Raw genomic sequence first — 26,825 nt, 5'->3', positions numbered from 1 at the left:
AGAAGAGAATGATTGATTTGCTCTGGATATAATTTAATTGTAATTTGTAGTACAGAATGCCAATATTTGTGATTGCCTTGAGGATAAATACAATGTAATATGATATGCTGCAGTTTGCATAAGGTTAGGTTAGGTTTGGGGGCCTTATGTTTTTGACTATATAAAAGGGATTGATTAGCTATTGCCTTCGCTATGGCATCTCGGGATGGTGTATTGTCTGTGTTGATGAGGCTAAGATTTCTTCGGTGAGATAAGTTATTCGACTACCAGGATATAATAACATAAGGTAATCTTCTTCCGCGGCTCCAGACACTTACCGTATTTTATATTCGTCTGGTGTCCTTCACTCGACAATGGACGATGTTTGTTACACATCCTTTATCTATTCTTTAGCTTTTATCTCTTTGTTATATTGCTCTGTGGTTGACTTTATTTGTAATTCCCCCCCCCCCCCCCCCTTGGCATAAACGTGGTTCACAAACTTTTGCCCCCTTCGATAATGTGAATTTGACACCTTATCTTCCACGCACCTACTCTGGTTAGGACTAAATGTCACCTAATACTCTCTCATATAGATTAATTGAGGTAGTTAGAAACTATGTATATATTGGAGTTCCTTCCAATGCTCGCTCAGGTAAAATTTGATAACATAGGCAACCAAAGATAGACTAACAAGAGGATATGCATTCCTTTCACTCTTGGAGAGACATTGCCAGCACACATACTTTCAATAGTTGTGAACTAAGGGGTGGCTCTTCAACTCATAAGTGACCCCTTCCCTCATGTATCCATCAATAGTTTGGGTTCCAAGGCTACCACCTTTCATTTGGGCATAAATAGATAGACCAGTGGTGATGAATCCTCGTGTTATCGAATCAATTCCAAAGCAAACCGATAGTGTCACATGACATCATTAGAGCGATGTTCACTTTATCCCCTATACTAGTAGAAGCATTTTTTCAACTAGTAATTTTTATTGATTGGATACATACCTAATCACAAAGATTGGAAAATCTCGTCAAGCTTTCGAGGCATTTTGATCACTCTATGATTCCAGTGATACTAGCTCTTCATATAGCACTATGGTAAGCTTGCTCTTTGCAAATGGCCTAGACGTTATGAACCTACCTCCTCTCAAGTGCAACTAGGAGACTGATAAAACCTTAACATCTCACGAGGACCGTAATAAAGTAATACGCCAAGAAATATGCAATTTTACAATTGACATAAATGTATCAACCCACTAGAGCCACTCCCATTTAAATTGTTGTACTATAAGGAACACTTCATGCTCTTCTCTAAGTTAGGTTTTATTATACAACCAAAATATCAATATATGTTCTTACCAAATGCACTAAGGGTTGCCATTGGACAACTTCGAGTATCATCTCACCAACTTGAGATTGAGAATGGTCGTGGTAATGGTGTCGTTATAGAGGAAAGGATGTGTAGATTATGTCACATAGAGATAGAGGACGAGTATCACTTTACATTCAAGTGTGCAACTTACGTCGAGATAAGATCAAAATACCAAGACATACTATGACAAAATGTTAACCAAAACAACATAGAGAGAATAAGTTACAAAATGTTAACCATAACCTTTCTAATATTCACTAACATGTAGCCAATGAATTATTTTAGGGACAGGAGGGGACAACGAGTGTGGACCCATCTGCACCACTCGGCCTCTCCCTCTATGAAACAGAAAACCAAAGACCAACCAAATGCCCTCGAATATCGGGCCTCAACATCACGCATTGTGCAAGTGCAATTGAGGAGACAAGGGAACATGAGTTACATTGCCTAGAAGCTATGGTCAGGATGCCTTTTACATCGGAACCATGGGCCACGAGCACATCAAAACCCTTTTGACCTCCGGCTCCTTTTTGAGAGACTCAGATGGAAATGAAACTAAGCTTGGCGCGTAGTCATTTCCTTTGCAAAATATGTTACACCATAACATCTTTTGTATGATACTAGAACTCTATTGTCTATGTTTATTTTATTTTTATTTTCGGTGATTGGGTACACATCCCATTTTGTTGTAACCAATTGCCTCATGAGCAAAATTTGGTCTTAGAAAATATTAATATATCTTTTCTTTCTATTGAGGAATAACATTCAACCTCGTGTTTGTTTTATTTCAATTGATTATTTCCATGTGGGATACCATTTTCAATTTGTGTGCAAAGGCCAATTTCCATGCATATGTGGCACGAAATCATTTGTTGCAAACAAGGTGGGATGTAGCAAGTCATCGTTAGATGTTGTTTGGGTTGTATCACGAGGTAAAAAAAGATTGGTTACAAGAAAGAGTGTGTCATGTGTCATCGTTGCAAATAAGCTCAAACTTGTGTTAGGACAATAACTCATGTTAATGTAGCATTTGTTGCAAATAACATGGGACTAACCTCATTGAGGATGGATCATAAGGGTCGGGTTGTGAATGGTGCTTCTTGTTGGTGAGTCCAAGTTTATATTAAATCTCTAATCATAAATTCATGGGTGATGGCACAAACACATCATTTGCAAAACATGATGGATCAACACATTATTGTCCATCATGTTGTAGTTTAACAACCACTTTTTGTTGATAAAATGTGTGATTCATACACACACATGTCCAAGATGAATGTACTTTTTAAATAAGGGATACATAAGAAAAAAACATCATAAATATGGGAAATTTGTGAGTTGCATAACACTTGGGAGTTACATTCGTTAGAACAAGTGTTTCGTACGTGCAATTGTGCAAACATGCGAAGGAAGAAGATCATATCGATGTATTGACCTCTATGTCTACCTCTACACACTGTCATTATCCTTTGTTCAACACTAAGAATTGCAAAAAGTTGTGGTAATATGCTTTAAAAAACATTGCTAAGATTAAGTATGTGACCCAAAGTGTTTAAGCGTAGAATAATATCGTGGTGTCAAAGAAGCAGGATGTCTTGAGGTTCACATAAGGAACAATTGAATATTGAAAATCCCTCTTTCTAGTCGACAATTTCATTGTGTCCAAATCCTGGATCCCCCTCCGTTCATCTTCAACATTTTTCATATCATCCATACATGAATTATGATCCTTGTAGAACTTCATTATTTACCATTGTCACACCTCAACACCTTGACCCTGTTCGGTGTTATTAATTCTTTGCCAGTTGGAAGGATTGGCTATAAATTTCACTTATTTCCTTTTTAAAATTTTAAATTGTCAATGTCAATGGTAGTGGCAATGTTGCAAGCATGCATGATCTTAAACTAATTATAATTTTTCTATGTAAAGGATGGCAACATCAAACCCATCGCTAAAACTAGGATTATGAGAAATTTGGATGCCCTACACAAATTTTAACCCACCAGTCAAGAGTGGATGCAATAACCTTGATATTGGAAAGCATGAATTCAACATGGACATTGTTATGTTTGCATATAGATTTAGCATTCTAGAATATTTCTAAGAAAACATGGGATCCACAAAGAGTTATTTGTGAGGATAGCAAAAAAAAACCCGATATGACGTGTGAAGGGAATGTTTCACATAGAAGTTACCATCTAACCTAGTTTATTACACCCAAGCACAACACATGTTGGATACAACGTGCCCTCGTCATCTATGGATAGCAGAGTCATAATCCAAAGTTGTATTCATAAATTTAATACAAGATGTAAGGATGGCACAACTAAGATCAAGTTGCAAAAATTTGGTTGTGCATATGATAATAGAGAAATCATTTATATCCATCAGGTCATAAGAGGTTGTCCAATAGTTTATCATGCATAACTTGGAGAAACAAATCGTTGTAATCATACAAAACCATTAAATGCACACGATCATCTTCAATGATTTTACTCATTGTCTCGCCCTATTAATCATTTAAAACAACAAAGTTATTTTATTAATGCAAATTGGATCATGATGTTAATTCAAATTGTAATACGTGTGTGCACATGTTAACCAATCAATTCACTAATGCGATGTGATGCATCACGTTATATTATGATGCATTACTTGTTTTTTATTTTTGGAGATCATGTGGATTGTGTTTGATGTTGACAAATTATGTGCATGACCTTCCATCATAAACATTTGTATAGAAAAAACTATAGTTATTTTGAAGGAACAAAAGAACGACTATTTTTCATTATAAGTTACTTGAAACAACAAAGCACTTGTTTCGAGAAGCAATGATAATAAACAATCATAGATACACAATTAAAATTACTACATACCCAATTTGAAGTCATTTTTTTATAAGCAATCAAAATGCAAGTGATGTATCTTGATTTTCATGCATGTGCTATTCAATCATTTCAGGGCTTCACAAGCCTTTTACATTATGATAATTGGACTATTGGTGGAGTGAGGCCACGATTGCTTGTTGGCCCCTTCGAGGAGACTGGATTCAGTTCACCACATTAGAATCCTATGAGATCCTCAACAACTTCCCCATACTCAAAATTGATGTGATGGGAACGATAAATCAAAATGCAGTGGTGGTCTTTATCCCTTGATTAACACGTATGGAAAGGGTTTGACAATTGCTCAAAACACTCGATAATTCTAAGAGATGTAAACTTATATCAAGATCCAAAACATGGAGAACCATTTGGTCTCATGTGGATGGTGGAAGAGGAGAAAGCAGAGGTGTCTTGTTGTAAACATCTTTGGAATTAGATGATGGTTGTTAAGTTAGTGAGACATGCCATAAGACACTTCCTAAATTAGCCCTCGATGATGTATCCATTCATTCACTCCTTTTAGGCCCTTGGTGCCGACTTCAACTCATACGAGCTTTTTACAATGTTAACACGTTGCTTTATGAACGAGGTGGCTCAAACCTTAGTGGTGGTTATATGCATTTCTTATAATTTGGATATCAAACTAGAAAAAGCAAACATCGTGTCCATATGATTAGGTAGATTTGCAATGCAAACATTACCAATGTTGCTCAAATCAAATTGAGCCTTGTTAGTCGCCACAAGTGATTATTCTTCAAGACAATTTACTTCTACACTTACTCTTTTGCTAGTAGACTTGCTTGCAATTTGTGTAGCGATTCAAAGACATTGTACTTGGTATATAGATATCAATCTAGAAAGGCAAATTTCGTGTGTATATGATATATTTTCTAGATCTGCAATGCAAACATTACCAAGATTGCTCGATTAATTGTGAGCAAGCAATTATTCTTCGAAACAACTTGCTTCTAACTTGCACTTTTGCTACTTTCTTGCAATTTGTCTAGAGATTCTAAGACAATGGATTTGGTCTTCCAGTCTCACTTCACCTCGAGAACCTTTGTTTGGTATCCATGGAATCCCCAAGTTTGGTTAACAAAAACACCTCCCAACAGAACCTACAAAGCCTTTCTCCACATAACTCCTTCATTAACTATCCATAGAAATTGACTCCTTATCTTCATTGATGACATCTTCTACGAGTTTGATGTTGACAATATGTTTCCATTGCGCATGCTCATCTATTATCCTTAACATTCTATAGCATGAACCCTAAACTGATAAACCCAAAATTATGAACAAATGAACTCAATTGGTGTTCGATTAAGCTCTCTTAGATAGCAAAAGTTAAAGCATGCTAGTTAACTAGTTCCAAGCAACATTCTCGCACACCAAATTTAGTTTTCGATCAATACAAAGAACTACGAAGTGGCTGTGCTTTAAAATAATATCAAAGAAGTGCCCATTGAGCTTCCTAACTAGCAAGTTCTAGTTCACAAATACGATGACCTAGCAAATTTTTTACGCATTCAACTTATCAATGGTTGCATTGGACATGCTTTTCGAACTATGGTGTCTTTGAAAGCATTTTCTTAATGTATCTGGCTCGAAGAGCAATGAAGGTGTGAATTGACAACAATTTGCACTTTCAATCAACGCCATATATTTACGCAACATGTTTGATCATTAATAAGTAAGATGTGACAAACTAACCACAACATGTCTAGATCAAAGCGACCAAAGATCTGAGTAAGCTTAGTGCAAGGACTAGGAATAATAATGAAGGGAACAAAAAAAACACTAAAAATGCTCTTGGATTTTTCATTATTCCGCCGCAGATGACCTCGGCTGACCGTCCAAAATGCATCATCATGGTGGTTGAGTAGGGGCATAGCCGGCAATAAAGGAAAACTTGGGTGCATTTTCCTGGCTTTTTGTGTTTTGTTTTGTTTTTCCTCCATTTTTTATTTTGTCAACAAAACTAAACAAAGTAAGATGGAGAAGAAGGCAAAACAGAGAGAGACGTGAAAGAGATCTCCATGGCTGGTTGGGTCTTTCTTCATCAATTCCGAAGTGGGTTTTGCTCATTATAGCTCCAGGTGTAAATTCTTTCGTGAGTTCATTCTACCCTGCTTTCTCTTGAAAGAGAAAAGAGGGACAGAGACAGAGGCAGAGATATACCTCCAAAGATCTCCATAGGCATACCTTATTCAAATGTATCAGGAAAATCAAATGATCACAGAAGAAGAAGACAAAGAAAACCGGTATCTATATTCAATCATCAGAGTATTGGGTATATTAGATAAATTCCCAAAAAACAAAAAAATACTTCATATTTTTCAATGTGTTAATCCAGGTAAGGGATTTAACCCTAAACGAGAGCTTTATTGATGATAATCAACGTTCCTCACCGAAGATAGTTTGAAAAAACTCGTGTTTTTGAAGAATAGTCAATTGACCTTCATTGAAAATTTTGTGTTGTGAAGATACTTTGAAAGGTGTTGTTGCCTAATAATATATATCTTCATAGATTTGAAGAAGTTTGAAGAAAAATAGAATATCTATTCGTTGTATGGTTGATATATTCATAGATTGAACAAGTTTGAAGAACAAAATAGAGTGATTCTTCGTATGATTGATCATATTCACAGATCCAGAAGTTCGAAGAAGAAGATAATAGTGTGCAATGCACTTTTTAAGCTTTATTGATGTAACTATAGCTCCGCATGTTTCTTTCTATTCCATGGCTCATTATGTTTTTTGAATATAGTTGAAATGCCCTGGTTTTTGAAGGTAATTGAAAGGACTTGCTATGCATCAATAAAAAACCGAGAAGTTCAAAGATCAAAAGAAATATCTTGTTGCCCACCAATTCGTAACTTCATAGGTCAAGAAGTCCAAAGAACTATGATCATAGATTGATGAGCTCAGAGGACAAGAGAATATATGATCATGGATTGAGAAGCTCAGATGGCAATATAATATATATTTTCAAAGATCAAGGCGTTCAAAAATCAATAGAATTTGTGTCATAGACCGAGAAGTCTAAAGCACACAAGGTTAATGCTTCTTTTATCAATCTAGAAGCTTTCTCAGGTCTGCAATCTCAATGTGTTAATCCATGTGAGACATTATTTATCCCAACCCCCTATAGGCAATTAATTGAAGTTCTATCAATATTCCTTATTTTGTTTTAAATGATCCCAAAGGCATTTTCATCCATCAATCTTCATCATACAATTTGAGGAGCCCAAAGAACAAGAGAATAGAATCAGTATCGGCCTTCCTGCCCACCAGTCCACATCTCACAACCTGAGCACATCTTATCGTGCTTTGAGAAGCTCAGAATAAGAGAATAATAATGCTTTGAGAAGTTAGAAAAACAAAAGAATAAATTAGCTTTATTGTCTTCTTCTTTTAAGAAGAAGAAAAAAAGAAGAGCTGGGTGCGGGACAGTCTGGGGGCCGCACGCAAGGGGCGTGGAGCTGGTGGCTTCTCCATGCATATGTGCGACCCCCATTGAATGCCCGCAACCTTTTATTATCCATGGATTCAGCCAATAATAATCCAGATCCGTCTTCCATGAAGCTACCTCTAGATTCACCTATATCGTCACAAGCTTATTCTCAAGAAGAGCCCGAGTACCTTGCTCGATACATGGTCATCAAACACTCTTGGAGAGGAAAGTATAGAAGGATTTTGTGTATCTCACAAACATTGTTGGTTACCCTTGACCCTTCCACTCTAATTATTACGAACTCGTATGACGTCTTTTCTGATTTTGACTCTGCTGTGCCTGTCGTCGCTGGTAAGGATGATCCTTCACTCCACATTGCTCAAGAGTTCATCATCAATGTCAGAACCGATGGTCGAGGCAAATTCAAAGCAATGAAATTCTCATCCAGGTATTTATGCATCTAGGCTCACAGGTATCAAATATCAAATCCATACAACTTGTTCCTCATATAGATTGCATGATAGGCAGGAATGATATCAAGGTTCTCTTTTGCTCAATTTTAAGCTGGATAATAATATCATTTAGGATAATGTCTCTTTCTTAGCTTTAAGCTGGATATCATCAAGACTGAAGCCCAGTTGCTCTTTCTTAGTTTTAAAACCTAATAATATTAAGTCTCAAATCCACTTGCCCTTACTGAGTTTTAAGCAAGATAATAATAATACCAGTGCCCAAGTCCACTTGCTTGGTTTTAAGCGGAATAGCAAAGTTCCCTTGACAAACATTGCATATATCTTTCAGTGGAAGATAAAATGTCCTTAGGCAATTTTTCATTGCCAATGAATCTTCAATATTAAGTAATTAGATGACTTTCAAGTCTGATGCCAATATTTTATTGAGAATAAATTCATTCAAATTGATTTGAGAATGGAATATATTTGGTTATATATCTGTATTTTGCATGAGCCAGCCTGTTATCAGCCATAAATTTGATGTCACTGTGACCTGTCTGCTTACCTTTGTGGATGCTTGATTGGTATGAAAGCTACAGTTTGGATGAGAGGCATACAGTCAAACTTTGCTCAAACAATGCAGTTGAGTCTTGATGGTTAGCTCTATCCAATCACCATTCATATTTAGTATGCTAATGATAACCCTGGGATAAAACTTTGTGCAATAATACATCATTTTAAAAAGGCAAGCTAACATATAGAGGACGAAGAGAGATAGAGTATCTTTTGAATTGAGAGGCATAGTAAGGGAAGTCACTGGAATTTTCCACTTGTTCTTTTTGTACTTCAACACTCCTATTCAATGAAATGTTGTGAATCTTTCCTGCTCTTTTTTGGTTCGCGCTTGGATATATACACATATACCCACTATATCTGACTTGAGAATCTTACATGTATAGATGAGGAGATTCTTTAGTCACTTCCTATTCTATTTCTATTTACTTTTTTACTTAGTTACATTTATTTTGCTTTGTTGTTCCCGAAGACAAGACAACATTTTAAGATGCAATCTCTTATTTGGTCTTATAGGCCATGTTGGCCTCTTAAAAGACATTAATATGTCTTTCTTTCTTTCTCACTATATATTCTTGAGGGATGGACCAGGAAAGTTTATTAATTCTTTTATACATGGTTGTAGGGGCTCTAGTAAGGTGGAACAGATATACCATTGTGACCTTAGAGTCCTCTAGACTAGTGAGTGAGACACTTCATGGTGGTATGCCCAAACTGCATCGTGGTTTGGGTTCCGTCACCATAGTTTCAAGATTCCAATACTCTTTGGATGCGCTAGCTCTTGGTATACCTAAATCACATCATGGTTTGGGTTTCGTCATCATAGTTTCAACGTTAAATATTACTTCCCTACCAATTCTGCTAGGATGCACTAGCTCTTATACTCACTCATTTAGAGATTAGCAAAATCACCAAAAATATCTCATTCAGCTAGAGTCTAGGACATAGATTGAACCTTTGTAGGAATTATGTACAAAGATGGCCATCTATGTAGACCATCCTATCAACATCACTAAGGATGGATTTATACTACGCAGATGAGGTGCACCATTGGACATATTTGCACCGCATACATCAGCTGGAGATAGATATAGGTAGGTATACTGGTGTACCACGTGAGCAAAAGAAAGTAAGATATATTAATGTCTTTTAAGAGGTCAAAGTGGTCTATGAAACCGAACAGAAATAATATCTATGTAAATGTAAAAAAACTAAAATAAATGGTCTATGAAAACAAACAAAAATAAATGTAAATAAGTGAAGAATAAGATAAAATAAAAAGGTGACTAAAAAATCTTGTTATCAATACATGTAAGATTCTCAAGCCAGATAGATAGAATTTTTGTCTTTGAAAGATCTCTAGCATAGGCCAATCCAAATTGGAGAGATCTTTGAAGCGCATGAAGCACTTGTGATGGCGGGAGATTATGGCCTTTTCGTTGATGACTAGGGTGGTGTGATCTTCATCCACGTCGCTGGGGCTGACGTTGTTCATGAAAAATTCCTATTGCCCGGTCTATTGTAACCCCTTTGCAATGTACTGGTCAGGAGCCCTCCTGTGTAGCGCTTAATTGACTTCTAGGAGTAATGGGGCTAAAGAAAGTTGTTCTTTGTTGATAAGCTTGTGTGGTTGTCTTGTTGTCCAATAACTTCTCCCTATATTTCTGGAGTTCTAGCAAGAACAACCCTAGAAACCATTGGTCCTTGTATTCCATTACCTTGCATTGTGGGCCAAAGCTTTGGTTAAAGAAGCAATGGTATCCTCTTGTTTCATAAAAAATAGTACATTGACAGACAGTTTTCTTTAGATTCTACTCCTTGATGACTCGATTGGCAAACTCTTGTCTAGAGGTATGCGTGCATATCTGCCTACCTCAATCTCTAATTGATGTGAAAAGGTCCCCAACTACCCTTTCACCCTACACAGCTTATACGAAGATGTACCATATAAGAGGGCCTGATGATAAATCCATCCTCTGATGTGTGTAAAAACTGTGCCTTATAGTGGACAATCTTATTGCCAAGGGATGCTGTGGGGTTGATCCATGTTCTTCTGTTGTCCAAATTGATAATATCAGTTTGGATCACCCTATTATTTTCTGCTTTGGTTATGGTTAAATGGGGACAATCCAAGCTCTATTGGAATTTCAGTAGTGCAAACAATTTGCCATGCGACTCGATCCATTACTGCGTTTTAGCATATGAACAATGATTATTTCCTTTTGTTCAGAAAATGATTTTGATGACATAAGTGTGAACCTTGACTATCTTTGTCTATGGAGCTCCCCAAGCCATTGGATACCAGTCACTGATTGGAATAATCCTCAATGATTATTGGGATGCTCCTATCTCAACGTGGATTATACCATGGGGCACCGATGCTTTACTCCTTATCATGCGGGCAATCATGAGAAGGAGAGATGAAGCTAAAGGAAGTTGTGGTTCTTTGTTGATGAGCTATTGTGGTTATGGTTGATTGTTCTTGAATAACTTCTTTCTATGTCTCTTGAGTTCTATCAAGAAGAACTCGAAACACCATTGGTCTTCATATTCCATGTCCTTGAGTACAAGCCAAACCCTTGTTTGAAGAGGCAACGGTAGGCATAGTGCTCTTCCGATTCACCCCCTGATGATACAATTGGCAGATCCATTGCTCCAGAGTTTTGCATGCATCTGTCTATCTCAATTTCTAAATAGGTTTTGAGCTGTCTTATCACCATATGGGACACATAAGATAGATGAATATCCATATAAGGTCTGATATTAAATCCATCCTGTGACACGTGTAAAAAGAGTGCCTTGAAATGGCCCATCTTCCCACCAAGAGATGTTGTGGGGCTGATCCATATCCTTTCCTTATCCAATTTAATAATATCAGCTTGGATTATTCAATTCTTTTCCACTTAAGTTATGTTTAAGTGTGGAAAATCCAAGCTATATTGGAATGGGGGTTGTGTTTATACTTACAACATGCGACTGGAATGGTTGGAATGTAAATATAAACATGGAGGTAGTGTGTTCTTTTATTTTAGTATACCAACAATGGCTCTCTCCATTTTACCTTGTTATCAATTTTACTTGGGGTTCTGATTTATGTCTTGCTGCCAACCATTTGTCAACTTATTATATGTGACAACCAATGTTCTACTGTGGTTTTCATTTGTATGTTTTGAGAGTCAGGGTTCATCCTTGAGTTGATCTGAGTGGTGTTGATATCATCAATCGAGATTCAACATCTTTTTGAATTTGCATTGTCTCTGATACCATGCAAATAATTTTGGAAGGAAACATGGCATTCACAAATACTAGAAAATGCAATTCTTCTTTGTTCTTTGGTTTCATTGTAATTTAGGTAAGTGTCATGAATATTCTGTAAGTCAAACTAGACACACCGTTTTTTGTGTTCTTGATGTCGTTGAAATTAAAAAATAAAAATTCTGAGTACTGTGTAAGCCAGACTTCTTTGGAAAATGTTTTTAAATGTGATGTTAAAAATCTTACCACTTTTTCTGATGCATAATTTGTTTCTGCTAGGTATCGTGTGGCAATTTTGACAGAACTTAATAGGCTAAAATGGAGCAAGACACCAGGTCGATCAATTTCCTCATCCCCTGTTGCCGAGTTCAAGGTTGTCCAAATAAGGCGCAAAACTTCCAACTCTCCATTGGTAAATATTTTCATTCTCTCATGCTATGTAATTTCATATGTAGTGATTTGTAAGTTTAATGAATGCTGCTGTAATAGGAGGTACAAAATCGTGTGTTCTCTTTATGAACTCATACATACCTCTGAGCATGAACGATGTGAATACTATACATGTCTCATGCGATGCTAATTGTAAAGATGTAATGGGTTTTTATTCAAATGGTATATAAAGATGATGATCTTGCACATTTTGAGAAGGGATTCAAATAGAAAGCTTATCAAACTCAATTGTTTTCATGCGGCAATGTGTGCATATGTATTTTTTGTTTTTTTTAGAATGGTTTCTGTCCAAAATTTCCAGATGTTATTTCCCTTTAATCAGATGCATAGTTCTGTGTTGTAAACCTATATTGTATGTTGGTACTCATTGAGGAACATGGTAAGAAATATATATTTTTCTTCAAATCAAATAAGGTAATGGTTTCATGCAAAGTTACATCAGTTGCAAGGGGGGAAATGACAAAAGAGACAGATGTAGAAGAGAGCACAGAAATTGGGTGGCTGGGCTCTGGGATAGTGACATGGAGCTGAGACAAATGTGCAAAAGTAACATAGGGAAATAGAGCAGAAAGCACAATCATGCACATGAGATGAAGAACACTACTAAGAAAGCAAAATAACAAAGTGGGAAAAGCATGAGATAGAGAATATGGGGGTAAGAAAGCGGAGAGGGGGAAGGATGGAGAAATATCATGGGGAGCATTAGATAGAGAATGAAAGGATAAGCAAGCACGATGAAGAAAGAAAGATATATTAACTTCTTTTAAGAGGCCAAAATGGCCTATAAGAACAAACGAGAGATTACATCTTAAGTGTTGTCTCGTCTTTGAGAAAGCCAGTAAAGAGAGAGGGGGGTTTGCGATGGGGTGTTGGAGAAGGGGGAGAAATTGATAGAGTTCAAGAAACATAGTAGGAATTATGACCAGAGTCTCTGGGAGATAAGGTGCATTGGAGAAGGGGGTTTGCGATGGGGTGCGTTAAAAAAGGGGGAGAAATTGATAAGAGTTCAAAAAACATAGTAGGAATTATGACCAGAGTCTCTGGGAGGCACAACTCATGGAAGCTGCAAATGTAAACTACTTTAGGACCTAGAGATGTCTGCAAACAAACAACAGAAAAGGTCTTGGAGATGAAAATGAGTGTGGCAATAGGAACATTACTTGCAATGATGTATAGCAATCCAATGATGGTCTCTAACTTTCACCTTTGCATATGATTTGGTCTCCCAATGACTCCCCACCTCCTGGGATTTAGAGGTCGGAAGTACAGAAATTTGATGCTGTCCCTTGTTGAAATCAAATTACTGGAGACACTTTGGAGTGAGTGGCAGGTTTTGTGGATTTGGAATGTTTGTGATCAGGACCTGTATAAACGATTGTAGCAAAGGGTCTATATACACATTATGGTGTGGTTGCAGACATATTTTATATTTATATTTGAGTAAATGCTGTTATGAAATGTAATGACAAAATATTAGTCTCAAATAGGAGCCATTTATTTTGTGAACTCTGTTCTGGTTATTAACTTTAGGCTTAATGCATACAATGTGATTAATAAACATTTCTAATCACTGGTGCAGACTCTATGGGTAACAGTTGTTGGAGTAGAAGTTAGAAAACAAAAGACGGGGGATCTGCGATGGTGTTTAGATTTTCGGGATATGGATTCTCCCAGTATAATACTTCTTGCGGATGCTTATGGCAGAAACAGTGCTGAAGGAGGCGGATTTGTTTTATGTCCCATGTATGGCAGGAAGCGTAAAGCATTTTTACCAGATTTTGGGGTGTCCAATTCAACCATCCTCTCAAAAATCGTAAGTCAATAAAAATAAAGGGTAAATGGCTCAAACTAGGATCTGGTTCATATGAATACTTCTGTTTTTTATTGTTGGTTGATGCATCATCATTGTTGTTGGATTTGTGGGTAATTAATTTGACCTTTGAATAAATGGCTTCTTACATTCTTATTCAAAAGTGCTAATGACAATTTCATGGAATTTGACAGGCAGATGTTGCGAAGACACATTTGGGGTTGACGCTATTGATTGATAGGTCACAAAAAATTGGGCCAATTGAATTCTTGAAGCAAAGAGGCATGATATGTCATGGTTCTTATCTCCAATTTGTTTTGAGTAATTGTGTTTCTCCTTATATAATGGTGATATGTTTTACATTTACTTTTTCTGAAATGGAACAGCTATGGTAGCAGTGGGTGCAGAGGAGACGCGGTATGGTGAGTGGTCTGTGATTAGGTTTCGTTCTGCTGGGCGTGGCACTGCTAACAACTTCAGTACACATTTCTTCCATGGTGAAAAATCTGGATTAGATGAGCATGGTGATTCTGTACACAGGCAACTTATCTTGACAAAGTCATCCATTGTAGAACGCAGAACAGATAACTATGAGGTAAGGTCATAGCATTGTATAAATCTTGAAGATAGAGGGCTAGCTAGATCAATGGACGGATATATTTCCGTCCTTGAAAGATATAGAGAGACATCAGAAGCATTCCTATTACAATTTCTATAGATTTTGTGCTGATGCAGGCTGTGAGTGTTCGGCCATTATCTTCAGTAGCTGCTCTTGTTCGATTTGTTGAGGAGCCCCAATTGTTTGCAATAGAATACAACGATGGTTGTCTGATTCATGTGAGTTCTTAGAGCCTTTTGCCAGGAAAAATTTCATCAGATGAAAAATCCTGTTTTTAGAATGATGCTTAATTTACATTGTGCCTGAACAGCTAACAGATCTTAGCATGATGCTTAATTTATATTGCTCCTGAACAGCTAGATGTCCTTGACCTGTCATGTGTATGTGATATATAACTGGAGGGTAACATTTTTTTAGGTATATTCAAGTACATCTCGTGACAGTTTATTGGCTGCTGTAAAGGATGTTGTACAACTGGAGGTAAGCGATAAATTCTAGAAATACTACACAGAAAGTAAACATTTATGTGTAATATTAATTCTCATGTTCAGGGCCAGCGTCCTATACCTGTTTTACCAAGATTAACTCTTCCTGGTCATTATATTGATCCTCCATGTGGCAAAGTTCCACCACTATCTCAATCTACAAATTCTTCTACTCTCCGCTTATTTGCAGACCTCGATGGCGAGGCTCTTCATTTAAAACATCTTGTCATAGCTGCCAAGGATGTGGTAGCTGAAGGCGGCTCCATTCATGGATCAAAGGCAAAATTCTGGAGAAGAATCAAGGAATTCAATGCATGTGTTCCATATAGTGGGGTACAATCCAACACTGAAGTACCAGAGGTTGCACTGATGGCATTGCTATCATTGCTTCCTGCTCCACCAAATTTGCCTCCAGAGGCTCCTCCTCCTCCACCTCCATCACCCAAAGCATCTGCAACAATAATAGGTCTTGCTTCTTGCCTGAGACGGCTACTTACCTCCACATCTGCATTTTCTGTTGTTATTTCAAATCCTACTGCTGTGCAGCGAGTATTGGGCTTGCTACGAAGTGGGTCTGAAGGTGTTGCCACTGAAGCTGCTAGTCTCATTGCTGTGCTTATCGGAGGTGGACCTGGTGAGAGTGCTTATCTGCTCAACTCAAAAGGAGAGAGGCATGCAACTTTGATGCATGCAAAGTCTGTCCTTTTCAATCAGCAATCCTATATAACTATCCTGGTGAATCGGCTGAAATCAGTGTCTGTATCACCTTTATTGTCAATGGCGGTGGTGGAAGTATTGGAGGCAATGCTTTGTGAACCACAAAGTGAGAATACAGATCATTCTACGTTTGTGGAAACTTTAAGGCAGGTAGCAGGTTTAAGGAGGCGCTTATTTTCCCTGTTTGGACATACTGCAGAAAGTGTAAGGGAAACTGTTGCAGTGATTATGCGAACTATTGCAGAGGAGGATGCAATTGCCGCAGAATCAATGAGAGATGCTGCTTTACGAGATGGAGCTCTTTTGAGACATTTAGAAAATGCTTGTTTCCTCTCATCTGGAGAACGTCGTGAGGTCAGCAGACAACTAGTAGCTCTTTGGGCAGACTCATATAAACCAGCACTTGAGCTACTCTCACGTATAATCCCTCCTGGTCTAGTGGCATACCTTCATACACTCCCGAAAGACGGTGAAGATGATTGCTTAGAGGATGAATCTGAGTTAAGATTCTCTGCAAAACGGAGGCAACAACGTATACTTCAATATAGAAGAGGTAAATTGTTTCGGACGAAAAATGGTGGTAAACAAGTGCATGCAAAAGAGGGAAACTCTTCTCCAGATGTAATACATGAGAATGTAGTATCATCAAATTCACAAACACTAAATAAGGACTCAGCTGTAACTTTATTAGAATACCATCCCACAGCTGATGTGGTAGCTCCATTGGACCATGATACTTCATCATCAGCCACCTCATTATCTAACCAAAACAATGTCAATGGTATCACAAATGGATCAAACAATGACATCTCTAACTATCTAAATGTTCCTGCTCCTGCTCAAGTTGTGACGGAAAGTACTTCTGTTGGATCTGGTCGGTTACTTTGTAATTGGCCTCAGTTTTGGTGGGCATTTGGACTAGATCATAGTCGCGCAGATCTAATCTGGAATGAAAGAACTCGGCAAGAATTAAAAGAAGCATTGAAATCTGAAGTTCACCATCTAAATGTGGAGAAGGAACGCACTGAAGATGTCAATGTCATCAGTTATGGAACTGATGATAAACATGGAGAACGAATTTCTAGTCAGCTTTCTTGGAATTACTTGGAGTATAGGGTCAGGTATCCAAGCCTTTCAAAAGAAGTCTGTGTTGGTCAGTATTATCTCAGGCTTCTCCTAGATGGTAGTGGAATGGGTGGTGAGGCTCAGGACTTCCCTCTTAGAGACCCCCCCACATTTTTCAGGGCATTGTACCATCGCTTTTTATGTGATGCGGACATGGGTTTAGTTGTTGAAGGAGCAACTTGGGATGAAATGGATACATCAGAACAGTGGTGTGATGTCGGTAAGCTTGATGGCTTTGGGGGTGGAGGTGGATCATCTGTAAGGGAATTGTGTGCCAGGGCAATGGCTATTGTTTGTGAACAACATTACCTGGCAATTGGTCCTTTTGATGGAACTGCCCATATCACTGTTCTTTTGGATCGTACAAGTGACAGAGCTCTTCGACATAGACTTTTGTTGCTCTTGAAGGTGACCATCTTTCTTAGTTTGCTTTTTTAAAGACTGGAATAAAGCAGGAGGAGAAAGAACACTAGAACATAATAAATGTAAAACTATAGGGGCTATCTGCTGAAACACTTGTTGGCTTGAGGCTTTCACTAAATGAGATTGTAATGCAGGTTATTAACAATAAAAACAAACTATGTGGGATTGTGCTTCCTGGAAACAAGAAAGAAATAGTATCATGAATATTAATTGTGAACACTCTCTGTTGAAAAGTTGTTGTTTCTATGAATAAATGATGTCGTATGTGCGTTGTTGTTTATAGTATGAGTATCTCACGTGTATGAAAAATAAGCTTTCAAAATTTTCTATGTGTTTATAGTTTTACATAAAACAACTGCGTAGCCATAGCTTGATTTCTGGTGAACGACCATTTATGGTATACAACAATATCCTATTTTGCTTAACTTTACCTTTTCTGAGACAGGTGCTCATGAAAGTATCTTCAAATGCAGAGGCTTGTGTGTGTGTAGGAGGTTGCGTACTAGCTGTTGACTTTTTGACAACAGCGCACGAGGCTGCTGAACGAACTTCAATTCCACTGCAGTCAAATCTTATAGCATCTACTGCATTTGTGGAACCACAAAAAGAATGGCATTATATGAACAAGGATGGTGCACAGGTTGGTCCCATGGAAAAAGATGGTATTAGAAGGCAATGGTCAAAGAAAGAAATTGATTGGAACACAAAGTGCTGGGCTTCCAGCATGACTGAGTGGAAAAAACTAAGTGATATTCGTGAATTACGCTGGGCATTAGCTTCTCGTGTTCCAGTGCTGACATCTGCACAGGCATGTTGCTCATCCACTCTTTTTTCAGAAAAAACTTAGAAATATTCTTAAGTTCTTCTTCATTTCCCAAATACCCCTAAAGTTTCATTATTTCCCCATATGCTCCTGGTCAACCCTGGAAAGAGGAAAAAGTGCTGTAGTGACAACATTTATGAGATCATTTGTATGTTTGAGTGTTTGTTATTATTATTATTTCTTAATGAGGTGAAATGACACCTAAGATGGGGATCGGAGTTGAGCCCCCAGCGTATGGTTTACAGGAAAATCCACGCTGCTTGTCTGATGTTTTTGTTGTTTTAATGTAGATTTTTCTTTCATGATATTATGTGTGTGTTTCATTTCCTTCCTGTTTTTTCTATTTTCCTACAGATTGATTTATAATATATTAACTGTTGATTATGTGAATTTGTTATGTGTTACAAAAAGGGATTTGTGCTTTGTCTGTCAGGTTGGAGAAGTGGCATTATCTATCTTGCACAGTATGGTGAATGTTCATTCAGATTTAGATGATGCTGGTGAACTTGTAACTCCTACCCCCCGAGTTAAGCGCATTTTGTCCAGCTCTCGTTGTCTTCCACATATTGCACAGGTGATTTTTCTTTCGTTATCCAACTCATTTCTGGCTCATCACAAAAGCTGACACGAACTACATTACTTGTTAAGACATATTTCTTGTGTTATCCTTTGATTCAATTGTCGCATATATATTCTACTGTATAAATCTCATCATCCTTGCGTCATCCTGACCATGCCTTTTAATGACACTTTGATGGTTCCCATTATTGATAAGTTTTAGATAACACCATATATATTGACGGTTGTTATGTTTAACTACTAGACGGTATATAAGCTTGTTCATCTTCTTAATGAAAGGTTGCAACGTGTATCTATAAATACTAGGTAGTTCTATATTGGTTTTTAAATTAATTTTTATCCTTTTCTGTCTAGCTGACCATATGCTTGGAAAGTTTCTATCCTCAAATTGCCAGATAGATGCACTTTTGGACCATTGATAATGGCTATTTTAGTTTTGGCAACTGAATCCATTTGCTTATGCATTGAATTTTTATTAGGACCATCTTTTCCCCTGTAAGTTTGTATTTCTAGAGAAGTGGAGTAGATTAATGTTTGGTATAAACTGGAAAGTATTTTCTTGAAGTTTGAAAATTAATAATTCGCAATGTGGCATGCAGTCAATTTTAGCAGGAGAACCAGCAATTGTGGATGGGGCAGCATCACTTTTGAAGGCTGTAGTAACAAGAAACCCTAAGGCTATGGTCCGGCTTTATAATACAGGCGCTTTCTACTTTCTACTTGCTTATGCTGGATCAAACCTGAATTCTGTTGCTAACCTTTTTGCGGCTACACATACCCTTCAAGCCTTTCATGGAGGAGCAGAAGCAGCCTTGTCCTCATCTCTTCCTTTGGCAAAACGTAGCATTCTTGGTGGTCTTTTGCCAGAGTCCCTTCTTTATGTATTGGAAAGGAGTGGCCCAGCAGCCTTTGCTGCGGCCATGGTTGCTGACTCGGATACTCCAGAAATCATATGGACACACAAGATGAGAGCTGAGAGGCTAATTGATCAGGTATTATTTCTGTTTTTCATGCGGTGTAAAGAATGAAAACAATATATAATTAAGTTCTCCAAAAGAGCATAATGCCCAATGAGACCTAACAAATATGGATTAGGACTGGATTTGGCTTAGTATATCTTGATATTTGTTTTGATAGGTTCTTAAACATCTTGGAGATTTTACTCAGAAACTATCTCAACATTGTCATTCTTTATATGAATATGCACCTATGCCTCCGGTTACTTACCCAGAACTTAAGGATGAAATGTGGTGCCATCGTTATTATCTGAGGAATTTATGTGATGAGCTAAGGTTTCCTAATTGGCCCATTGTAGAGCATATTGAGTTCCTTCAATCCTTGCTTACAATGTGGCGTGAAGAACTGACAAGACGGCCAATGGACCTTTCTGAGGAGGAAGCTTGTAAAATCTTAGAGATACCATTTGAAGAGGATATGAGTGGTAATTATTGTAATCCTTCTGAAGATGATGGGAAATGTACTGAGCCATTGGCTGGCCGTGTTGATGAGGAAATGCTGAAGAGGCAATATCGGAAGCTTGCAATGAAGTTCCATCCAGATAAGAATCCAGAGGGAAGAGAGAAGTTTGTGGCTGTTCAGAAAGCTTATGAATGCTTGCAGGTTGGAGAACTTCCTACTTGTCTTTAATTCGATACAAATTTCATATTTGGGGCATAAAATATTTGTATATATTATGAATATTCTGAGAATTTCCTATAGTGGGCATTTTCTAAGTTCAAGTCAGGTACCTGATAATTCTCAAGTATACTCGTGATATTTTAAAATATGATAACTTGAAACATGCCCATATTTTCATGGATGGATTGACAACTTAAATACTCACTACTTCCATGTTTAGGCTACCTTGCATGGTCTTCAAGGGCCTCAGTCCTGGAGGTTGTTACTCTTATTAAAAGGCCAATGCATCCTCTATAGACGTTATGGAAGTGTTCTCGAGCCATTTAAGTATGCAGGGTACTCAATGTTATTCAGCTGCTTCACAACAGTTAATACAGATGATAGTAACTTTCTGTCTCCAGATAGAGTGCCACTCCTTATTGCAGCTTCAGAGCTTGTATGGTTAACGTAAGAAAAATCATACAGTCTTATATCCGATTATTGTCTTGTTTTAGCATGCTTTGCCATATATTTGCTTCTTCATATGTGCAACAGGTGTGCATCTTCTTCCCTCAATGGTGAGGAATTGGTACGAGATGGTGGAATAACTTTACTAGCCACACTACTCTCAAGATGCATGTATGTAGTACAAATTAACACTCCTGGAACGGACCCAGCTGCAATGATTGTGACAAATGTTGTATGCACATTTGCTTGTTTGAGCAAATTTAGAAGTGCTTGGAGAGAAATGCTACGATGTCCTGGATTTGTTGAAGACATTGTCCATTGCTCCGAACTTGAGCATGCTCCTGTTGCTGTTGACTCTGCACTTCAGACTATTAGTAACTTGGCTCTATCACAAGACTTGCAAGATCGCATGTTAAAGGCTGGGGTTATATGGTAAATCCCATTATTTCGAATTTTTTGATGTGATTCTTTGCAAAATTTCTTCTGAATTCTCTCTTTATTTGTGATACAGGTATCTTCTCCCTCTTCTTTTGCAATATGATTCAACAGCAGAAGAAAGTAGTGCAAGCGAACCTCATGGTGTTGGCAGCCGAGTTCAGATTGGTAAAAATATGCATGCATATCTTGCAGCACAGGCTCTTAGCCGATTACAGGGCTCTCAAACAGAAGAATCCTCATCACCAATCAATAATACTGCATCTAACTCTTTAAAAGCCTTGTTAACCCCAAAGCTAGCAGCCATGCTTAGCTCCGGATCATTGAAGGAGCTTCTTCACAACATCAATTCTAATTTGGAAACACCAGAGGTTATATTTATGATTCATCAAGGTGCTGAAAAAATTCAAGCATTGCTTATTTAAAGTGTTGTAAATAATTGTTTTTTTGTAGATAATTTGGAATTCATCCACACGGGGTGAGCTCTTGAAGTTTGTGGATAAGCAACGAGCATCGCAGTGTCCGGATGGTTCATATGAAATGAAAGAAGCTCAGATATTTGAATATAAATCTCTTTCCAAAGAGCTCCATGTGGGTGAAGTTTACCTAAGAGTTTATAATGAACAGCCTGATTATGAACTTGGTCAGGCTGATTTCTTTTGTCACTCTCTTCTGAAATTCATCTGCAAGCTAGTAGAGGAGAGGAAAAAACTGAATATGATGAAAAACTCAGCTGAAATGGATAAACCAAATGTACAAGAGGCTAGTTCTGAACTATCACAAGAATGTGAATCGCAAACGGATACTAAACAATCAATTGAAAATTCTCTTGTTCAGACTCATGAGGATATGTCACCTCAAGATATTCTTGTAAAGGACCTTACAACTGGGCTTACAGCACTTCAGGTGTGTGGAAAGACCAAGTTCTTGATTTAGTTTCAGGTAAGTGCTTCTTGGTTTCACTGACAGACATGTGATTTATTTGTTAATCTTACAGAACCTCCTCATAGCTATTCCAAACCTTGCTTCAATATTCAGCTCTAAAGAGCAATTAGTACCATTTTTTGAAAGCCTTGTGGACTCGAAAAATTCATGTGGGGAGGTGCCACAATTATGTCTGAATATTTTCTCTATCCTAACAACTCATGCTCCTAGTGTTGAAGCCATGGTGGCTGATCGTTCCAGTCTAATGCTTGTGCTTAAGCTTCTTCATAGCACACCTGCCTGCAGACCAGGGGCTTTACGAGTTTTGTCTGCATTGGCAAGTACTTCAGAGTTAACTTGGGTTACGGCAAAACATGGAGGATTTGTTTACATACTTCAGCTTATGCTTCCTATGCAGGGTATGATTCTGTCAGTGATAGATTCCATGATTATGCAACTTTCTCAAGTATGCTAACCTCTTGCTTTGTGTGTTGTAGAGGAAATACCGCCTCAGCAAAGAGCAGCTGCAGCATCCCTTTTGGGAAAGCTTGTTGGTCAGCCAATGCACGGACCCCGAGTGGCAATAACTCTTGCAAAATACCTCCCAGATGGCCTTGTCTCGGCTATCCGTGATGGCCCAGGGGAAACTGTTGTTGCAGCCCTTGAACAAACAACTGAAACACCAGAGCTTGTCTGGAGTCCGGCAATGGCATGGAACCTTAGTGCTCAGATATCTACAATGGCATCTGATCTTTTTCAGGAACAAGTGAAAGGAAGCATAGGTGAATGGGACTCTCCTGACCAGACATCTGGTCAACAGGAGATGCGTGATGAACCACAGGTAATCTTCAATTTATCATGCCAGACATCTTCAGTTATGGTTGAGAGGAATGAATGACTATCAGAATTACTTAACAGTTCATATGGTCATATAGTGTATCTGGGGAGAGCTTTATACTCTCATATTCTCAAAGATGACCAGTCTATGGTAGATTCCTTGGCTGCTGTTTGGTGTGGCCGAAGGCTCCAAATTATGTCGGATTAGGCAATGAATCATTGATAATGAATGTAATAGCTGTATAAGATATTAAGGAAATAAGACTAAACAAATGTAGAAAGATGAGATTCGCATTAAGATGATTCAATTTAACATTACAGTATGGACAATCTCTATATTGAACCATGTTCAAGGGTTGTACTTTCGTAATGTTGGAAACAATGGTGAAGAAATTATCTGGGTTTTGGTGCATAGGCATTGACTGTAAGGCGAGGCTTTGATTGATGTACACAACAGATGGAGTTAGTGTCTAGGGTTTACATAGAAATGAAGTCTTATCATTGACAATGAGTTGATCCATACTTTCACAAGTTAGTGTGTATCAATAATAAAGAAAGTATTTGGGCTGTGGTGCATAGGCATTGACTCTAAGGTGGGGCTTTGATTGGTGTACACAACATATGGAGTGTTTAGGGTTCACATAGTAGTGAAGTCTTATCATTGGCAATGAGTCGATCCATACTTTCATGAGTCAGTGTGATGCTTCTAGTGGCTGTTATTGGGTAGCATGGAAAATATTCCAGGTTCCACTCACACTTTGAGGATAGCATTACCCTCCCAACAATGATTTCTCATCCATGGTTCACTACAACTACCTTGTTTATTTGGCTACAGTTAATATTATCTTTGTTTCCTCTCAAAAAGGAAAAACGAATGAACTGTGGTTTTTGCAGGTTGGCGGTGTGTATGTGAGATTGTTTCTCAAGGATCCAAAGTTCCCTCTTCGAAATCCAAAGCGTTTCCTTGAGGGTCTTCTGGACCAGTACGTCTCTGCAGTGGCAGCAACCCATTTAAAAGGGGCAGGAGGGCTTATTGACTCTGATCTGGCATTGCTCTTATCGGCAGCCCTAGTATCTCTATTGAGAGTGCATCCATCATTGGCTGATCATGTTGCCCACTTAGGCTATATCCCGAAACTTGTTGGTTCCATGGCAAACGAAAGCAAGAGAGAAACTATGTCATCAGTAGAGACGACAAGAGGTGATGAAGAAAGTTCGGAAGAAGATGTGGTAAAAGAAAAACCTATTGGCTGGATGGTGGGAAATCAAACCTCACAAGAAAGGGTGCGATTAAGTTGTTTGAGAGTGCTGCATCAATTGGCTGCAAGCACGGCTTGTGCTGAAGCCATGGCCACCACTGGCATCGGATCTCCTCAGGTTTGATTTTCTTATCTCCTTATCCAAGGTTCTCCTTCAGTTCTGGTGATCATGATCTGTACTGCTTCCTCATGGCCACGCATATTCAAAGTTTTCCTAGTTTAGGAAGCTAGATTTAGAAACATGTTTATTTCTCTCTCTGAACTTCACTGTACATAAATAAATTCATCATCGTAGAGTAATTCTAGTACTTCACAAAAAGGAGAACCGTCCAATCTTCTCTGAAATGAGATGGAAAGAGTTTAATATATAGGAAAATAATTTAATTTATATGAAAAGCTTTTGATGAGTAGAACAAAAAGAAAATTTTGGTTTTTCACATCTTAGGTTTCCTTTACTAAAATGTACACACATTTTTATTCTTTATATTTGCTTTTTTTCATCAATTTCTCAAAATTCTATCTGTCATGAATGAAAATCCCCTCTTTGGTATCTGTAGGTAGTGCCGCTATTGATGAAAGCCATAGGATGGCAAGGTGGAAGTATCCTTGCTCTAGAGACATTGAAGAGGGTGGTAGTTGCAGGAAATCGTGCGAGGGACGCTCTGGTAGCACAAGGGTTAAAGTAAAGATCTTCTTTAGATTTTTTCAAATGTAGTCCATATGATGTACACGTTTTTTGTTCATATGTATACCATATCGCATGCAGGGCTGGTTTAGTACAGGTGCTTCTAGGGCTGCTTGATTGGCGAGCAGGTGGCACTACTGGTCTTTGTGCACAGATGAAGTGGAACGAATCTGAAGCTTCTGTTGGAAGAGTATTAGCTATTGAGGTTTTGGTTTCTCATGACTTTTATCTCAGCTATATCGACATTTTTTTGAGTTTCATTTTATCTTATAAGATTGATTTCAACCTGGAGTTGTTGAAAGTAAATTGTTTGAAAAAAGCTGTTTTTAGATGCAAATTGTTATTTGTTTATGATCTCAAATTAAAAACATGAAGAATTTTTATAGTGGACACGGATGACGTTGAGAAATAGTGAGGCTTGTGATCTCCAACCTGAAAGGTTGTAGGGTTCAAGTCTTGGGATATAGGTACCACTGTTTGTATATTATCTTTTTATTAAGGTACCTATAAGCAACAATTTATGAGGTTGAATTCGTGGGTACATCTAAAGTTTCTTGTAATAATCCAGTGTGCTTTAGCACAAGTCTTGTAAATAACCTAATCTTTCTGTTGTAGGTTTTGCATGCTTTTGCTAGTGAAGGTGCTCATTCGATGAGAGTACAAGTTATTTTGAATTCATCGGATGTATGTACATTTATATTCCCCCCCAAAAATACTCTTTTTTTCATTATTCTCGAGGTGAGCTCATAATGCTCATGAGGTCTTCCTTTTATTTTGTATAGATTTGGTGTGCATACAAGGACCAAAGACATGATCTATTTCTTCCTACAAATGCCCAGTCTGCAGCCGCTGGAGTGGCAGGTCTTATAGAAGGGTCATCTGGATCCCTCATTTATGCTCTTCAATCCTGATCTGTTTGACCCTAATCAGTACCTCTCAATTGCTTCCGACCCCTAATCAATAGCTCTCAATAGCTCGCTTCACAATACATCTACAGTCAACATATTAGACGATGACGAATGAATGAATGGAAGAGTAATGTTATTGTATAGATGGTTTTGATGTCATTTCAGTACAGTTAGTTTTTGGTCATCCATATTGTAGATATACAACACATTCTTTGCCTGTAAAAAAGAAGAGCAGCCGTCACATTTCATCTCCTCCTCCCCCAACATGGCAATGTAAGAGTACCTTAAGGGGAGAGCAAAGTTAATGATGCCATATAAGTGATGTATTATGAAAATTCATATGAGAATTGATCTCAAGGTGTACAGTTTTTACCATACAGATTTATTGAGTAGTGTAATTATTAGTCCTCTCTCTTTTCTCTTTTCTCTCTTGTAAACCATATTGTATTCAACAACTCGAAATCACTTTCCAATATGGATATTGTCAGAGTCATAACAAGAGAACTCGCTGTGTCACTATCACTCACAAACTGAGGATACTTCATTCAGCAGTGTAGAGTACTAAATTACTAATTACAAACCTAAGACCACAAATACTGGCATACAACACACATGGGATGAGCCAGACAATTGAGATATAATCAACAAATGAAATTAATATATTTTGTTGTTGGCCTGC

At 37.9% G+C, this 26,825-nt stretch overlaps 1 protein-coding gene across 1 annotated transcript; it reads left to right on the top strand.

The window, feature by feature from the left end:
- The first annotated feature begins 6,241 nt into the window (after nucleotides 1-6,241).
- Nucleotides 6,242-26,554, top strand: LOC147850225 (dnaJ homolog subfamily C GRV2-like). The gene is made up of 24 exons (XM_087336270.1): nucleotides 6,242-6,601; nucleotides 7,039-8,150; nucleotides 12,262-12,394; nucleotides 14,012-14,245; nucleotides 14,437-14,563; nucleotides 14,629-14,837; nucleotides 14,978-15,079; nucleotides 15,279-15,341; nucleotides 15,413-17,596; nucleotides 18,057-18,419; nucleotides 18,868-19,008; nucleotides 19,613-20,005; nucleotides 20,151-20,633; nucleotides 20,872-21,098; nucleotides 21,186-21,530; nucleotides 21,610-21,904; nucleotides 21,987-22,439; nucleotides 22,531-22,876; nucleotides 22,955-23,298; nucleotides 24,189-24,671; nucleotides 25,111-25,235; nucleotides 25,320-25,443; nucleotides 25,854-25,922; nucleotides 26,021-26,554. Exons 2-24 carry the CDS (start codon nucleotides 7,792-7,794, stop codon nucleotides 26,147-26,149), a joined length of 7,731 nt encoding a protein of 2,576 aa, XP_087192396.1. The 5' UTR covers nucleotides 6,242-6,601; nucleotides 7,039-7,791; the 3' UTR covers nucleotides 26,150-26,554.
- Nucleotides 26,555-26,825: the final 271 nt, after the last annotated feature.

Source organism: Azolla caroliniana, unplaced genomic scaffold (assembly GCF_043228905.1).
Source record: "Azolla caroliniana isolate FFs.n. ecotype wild unplaced genomic scaffold, voAzoCaro1.0.p SCAF_21, whole genome shotgun sequence".
Taxonomy (NCBI): domain Eukaryota; kingdom Viridiplantae; phylum Streptophyta; class Polypodiopsida; order Salviniales; family Salviniaceae; genus Azolla; species Azolla caroliniana.
The sequence above is the reverse complement of the archived record's forward strand: the minus strand, read 5'-3'. Positions and strand labels throughout refer to the sequence as shown.

Coding starts and splice junctions, on each gene's coding strand:
- LOC147850225 (XM_087336270.1), top strand. CDS start 7,792: ATGGATTCAGCCAATAATAATCCAGATCCGTCTTCCATGAAGCTACCT. Junction 8,151..12,261: donor GCAATGAAATTCTCATCCAG/GTATTTATGCAT, acceptor TGTTTCTGCTAG/GTATCGTGTGGCAATTTTGA. Junction 24,672..25,110: donor CTGGCATCGGATCTCCTCAG/GTTTGATTTTCT, acceptor TGGTATCTGTAG/GTAGTGCCGCTATTGATGAA.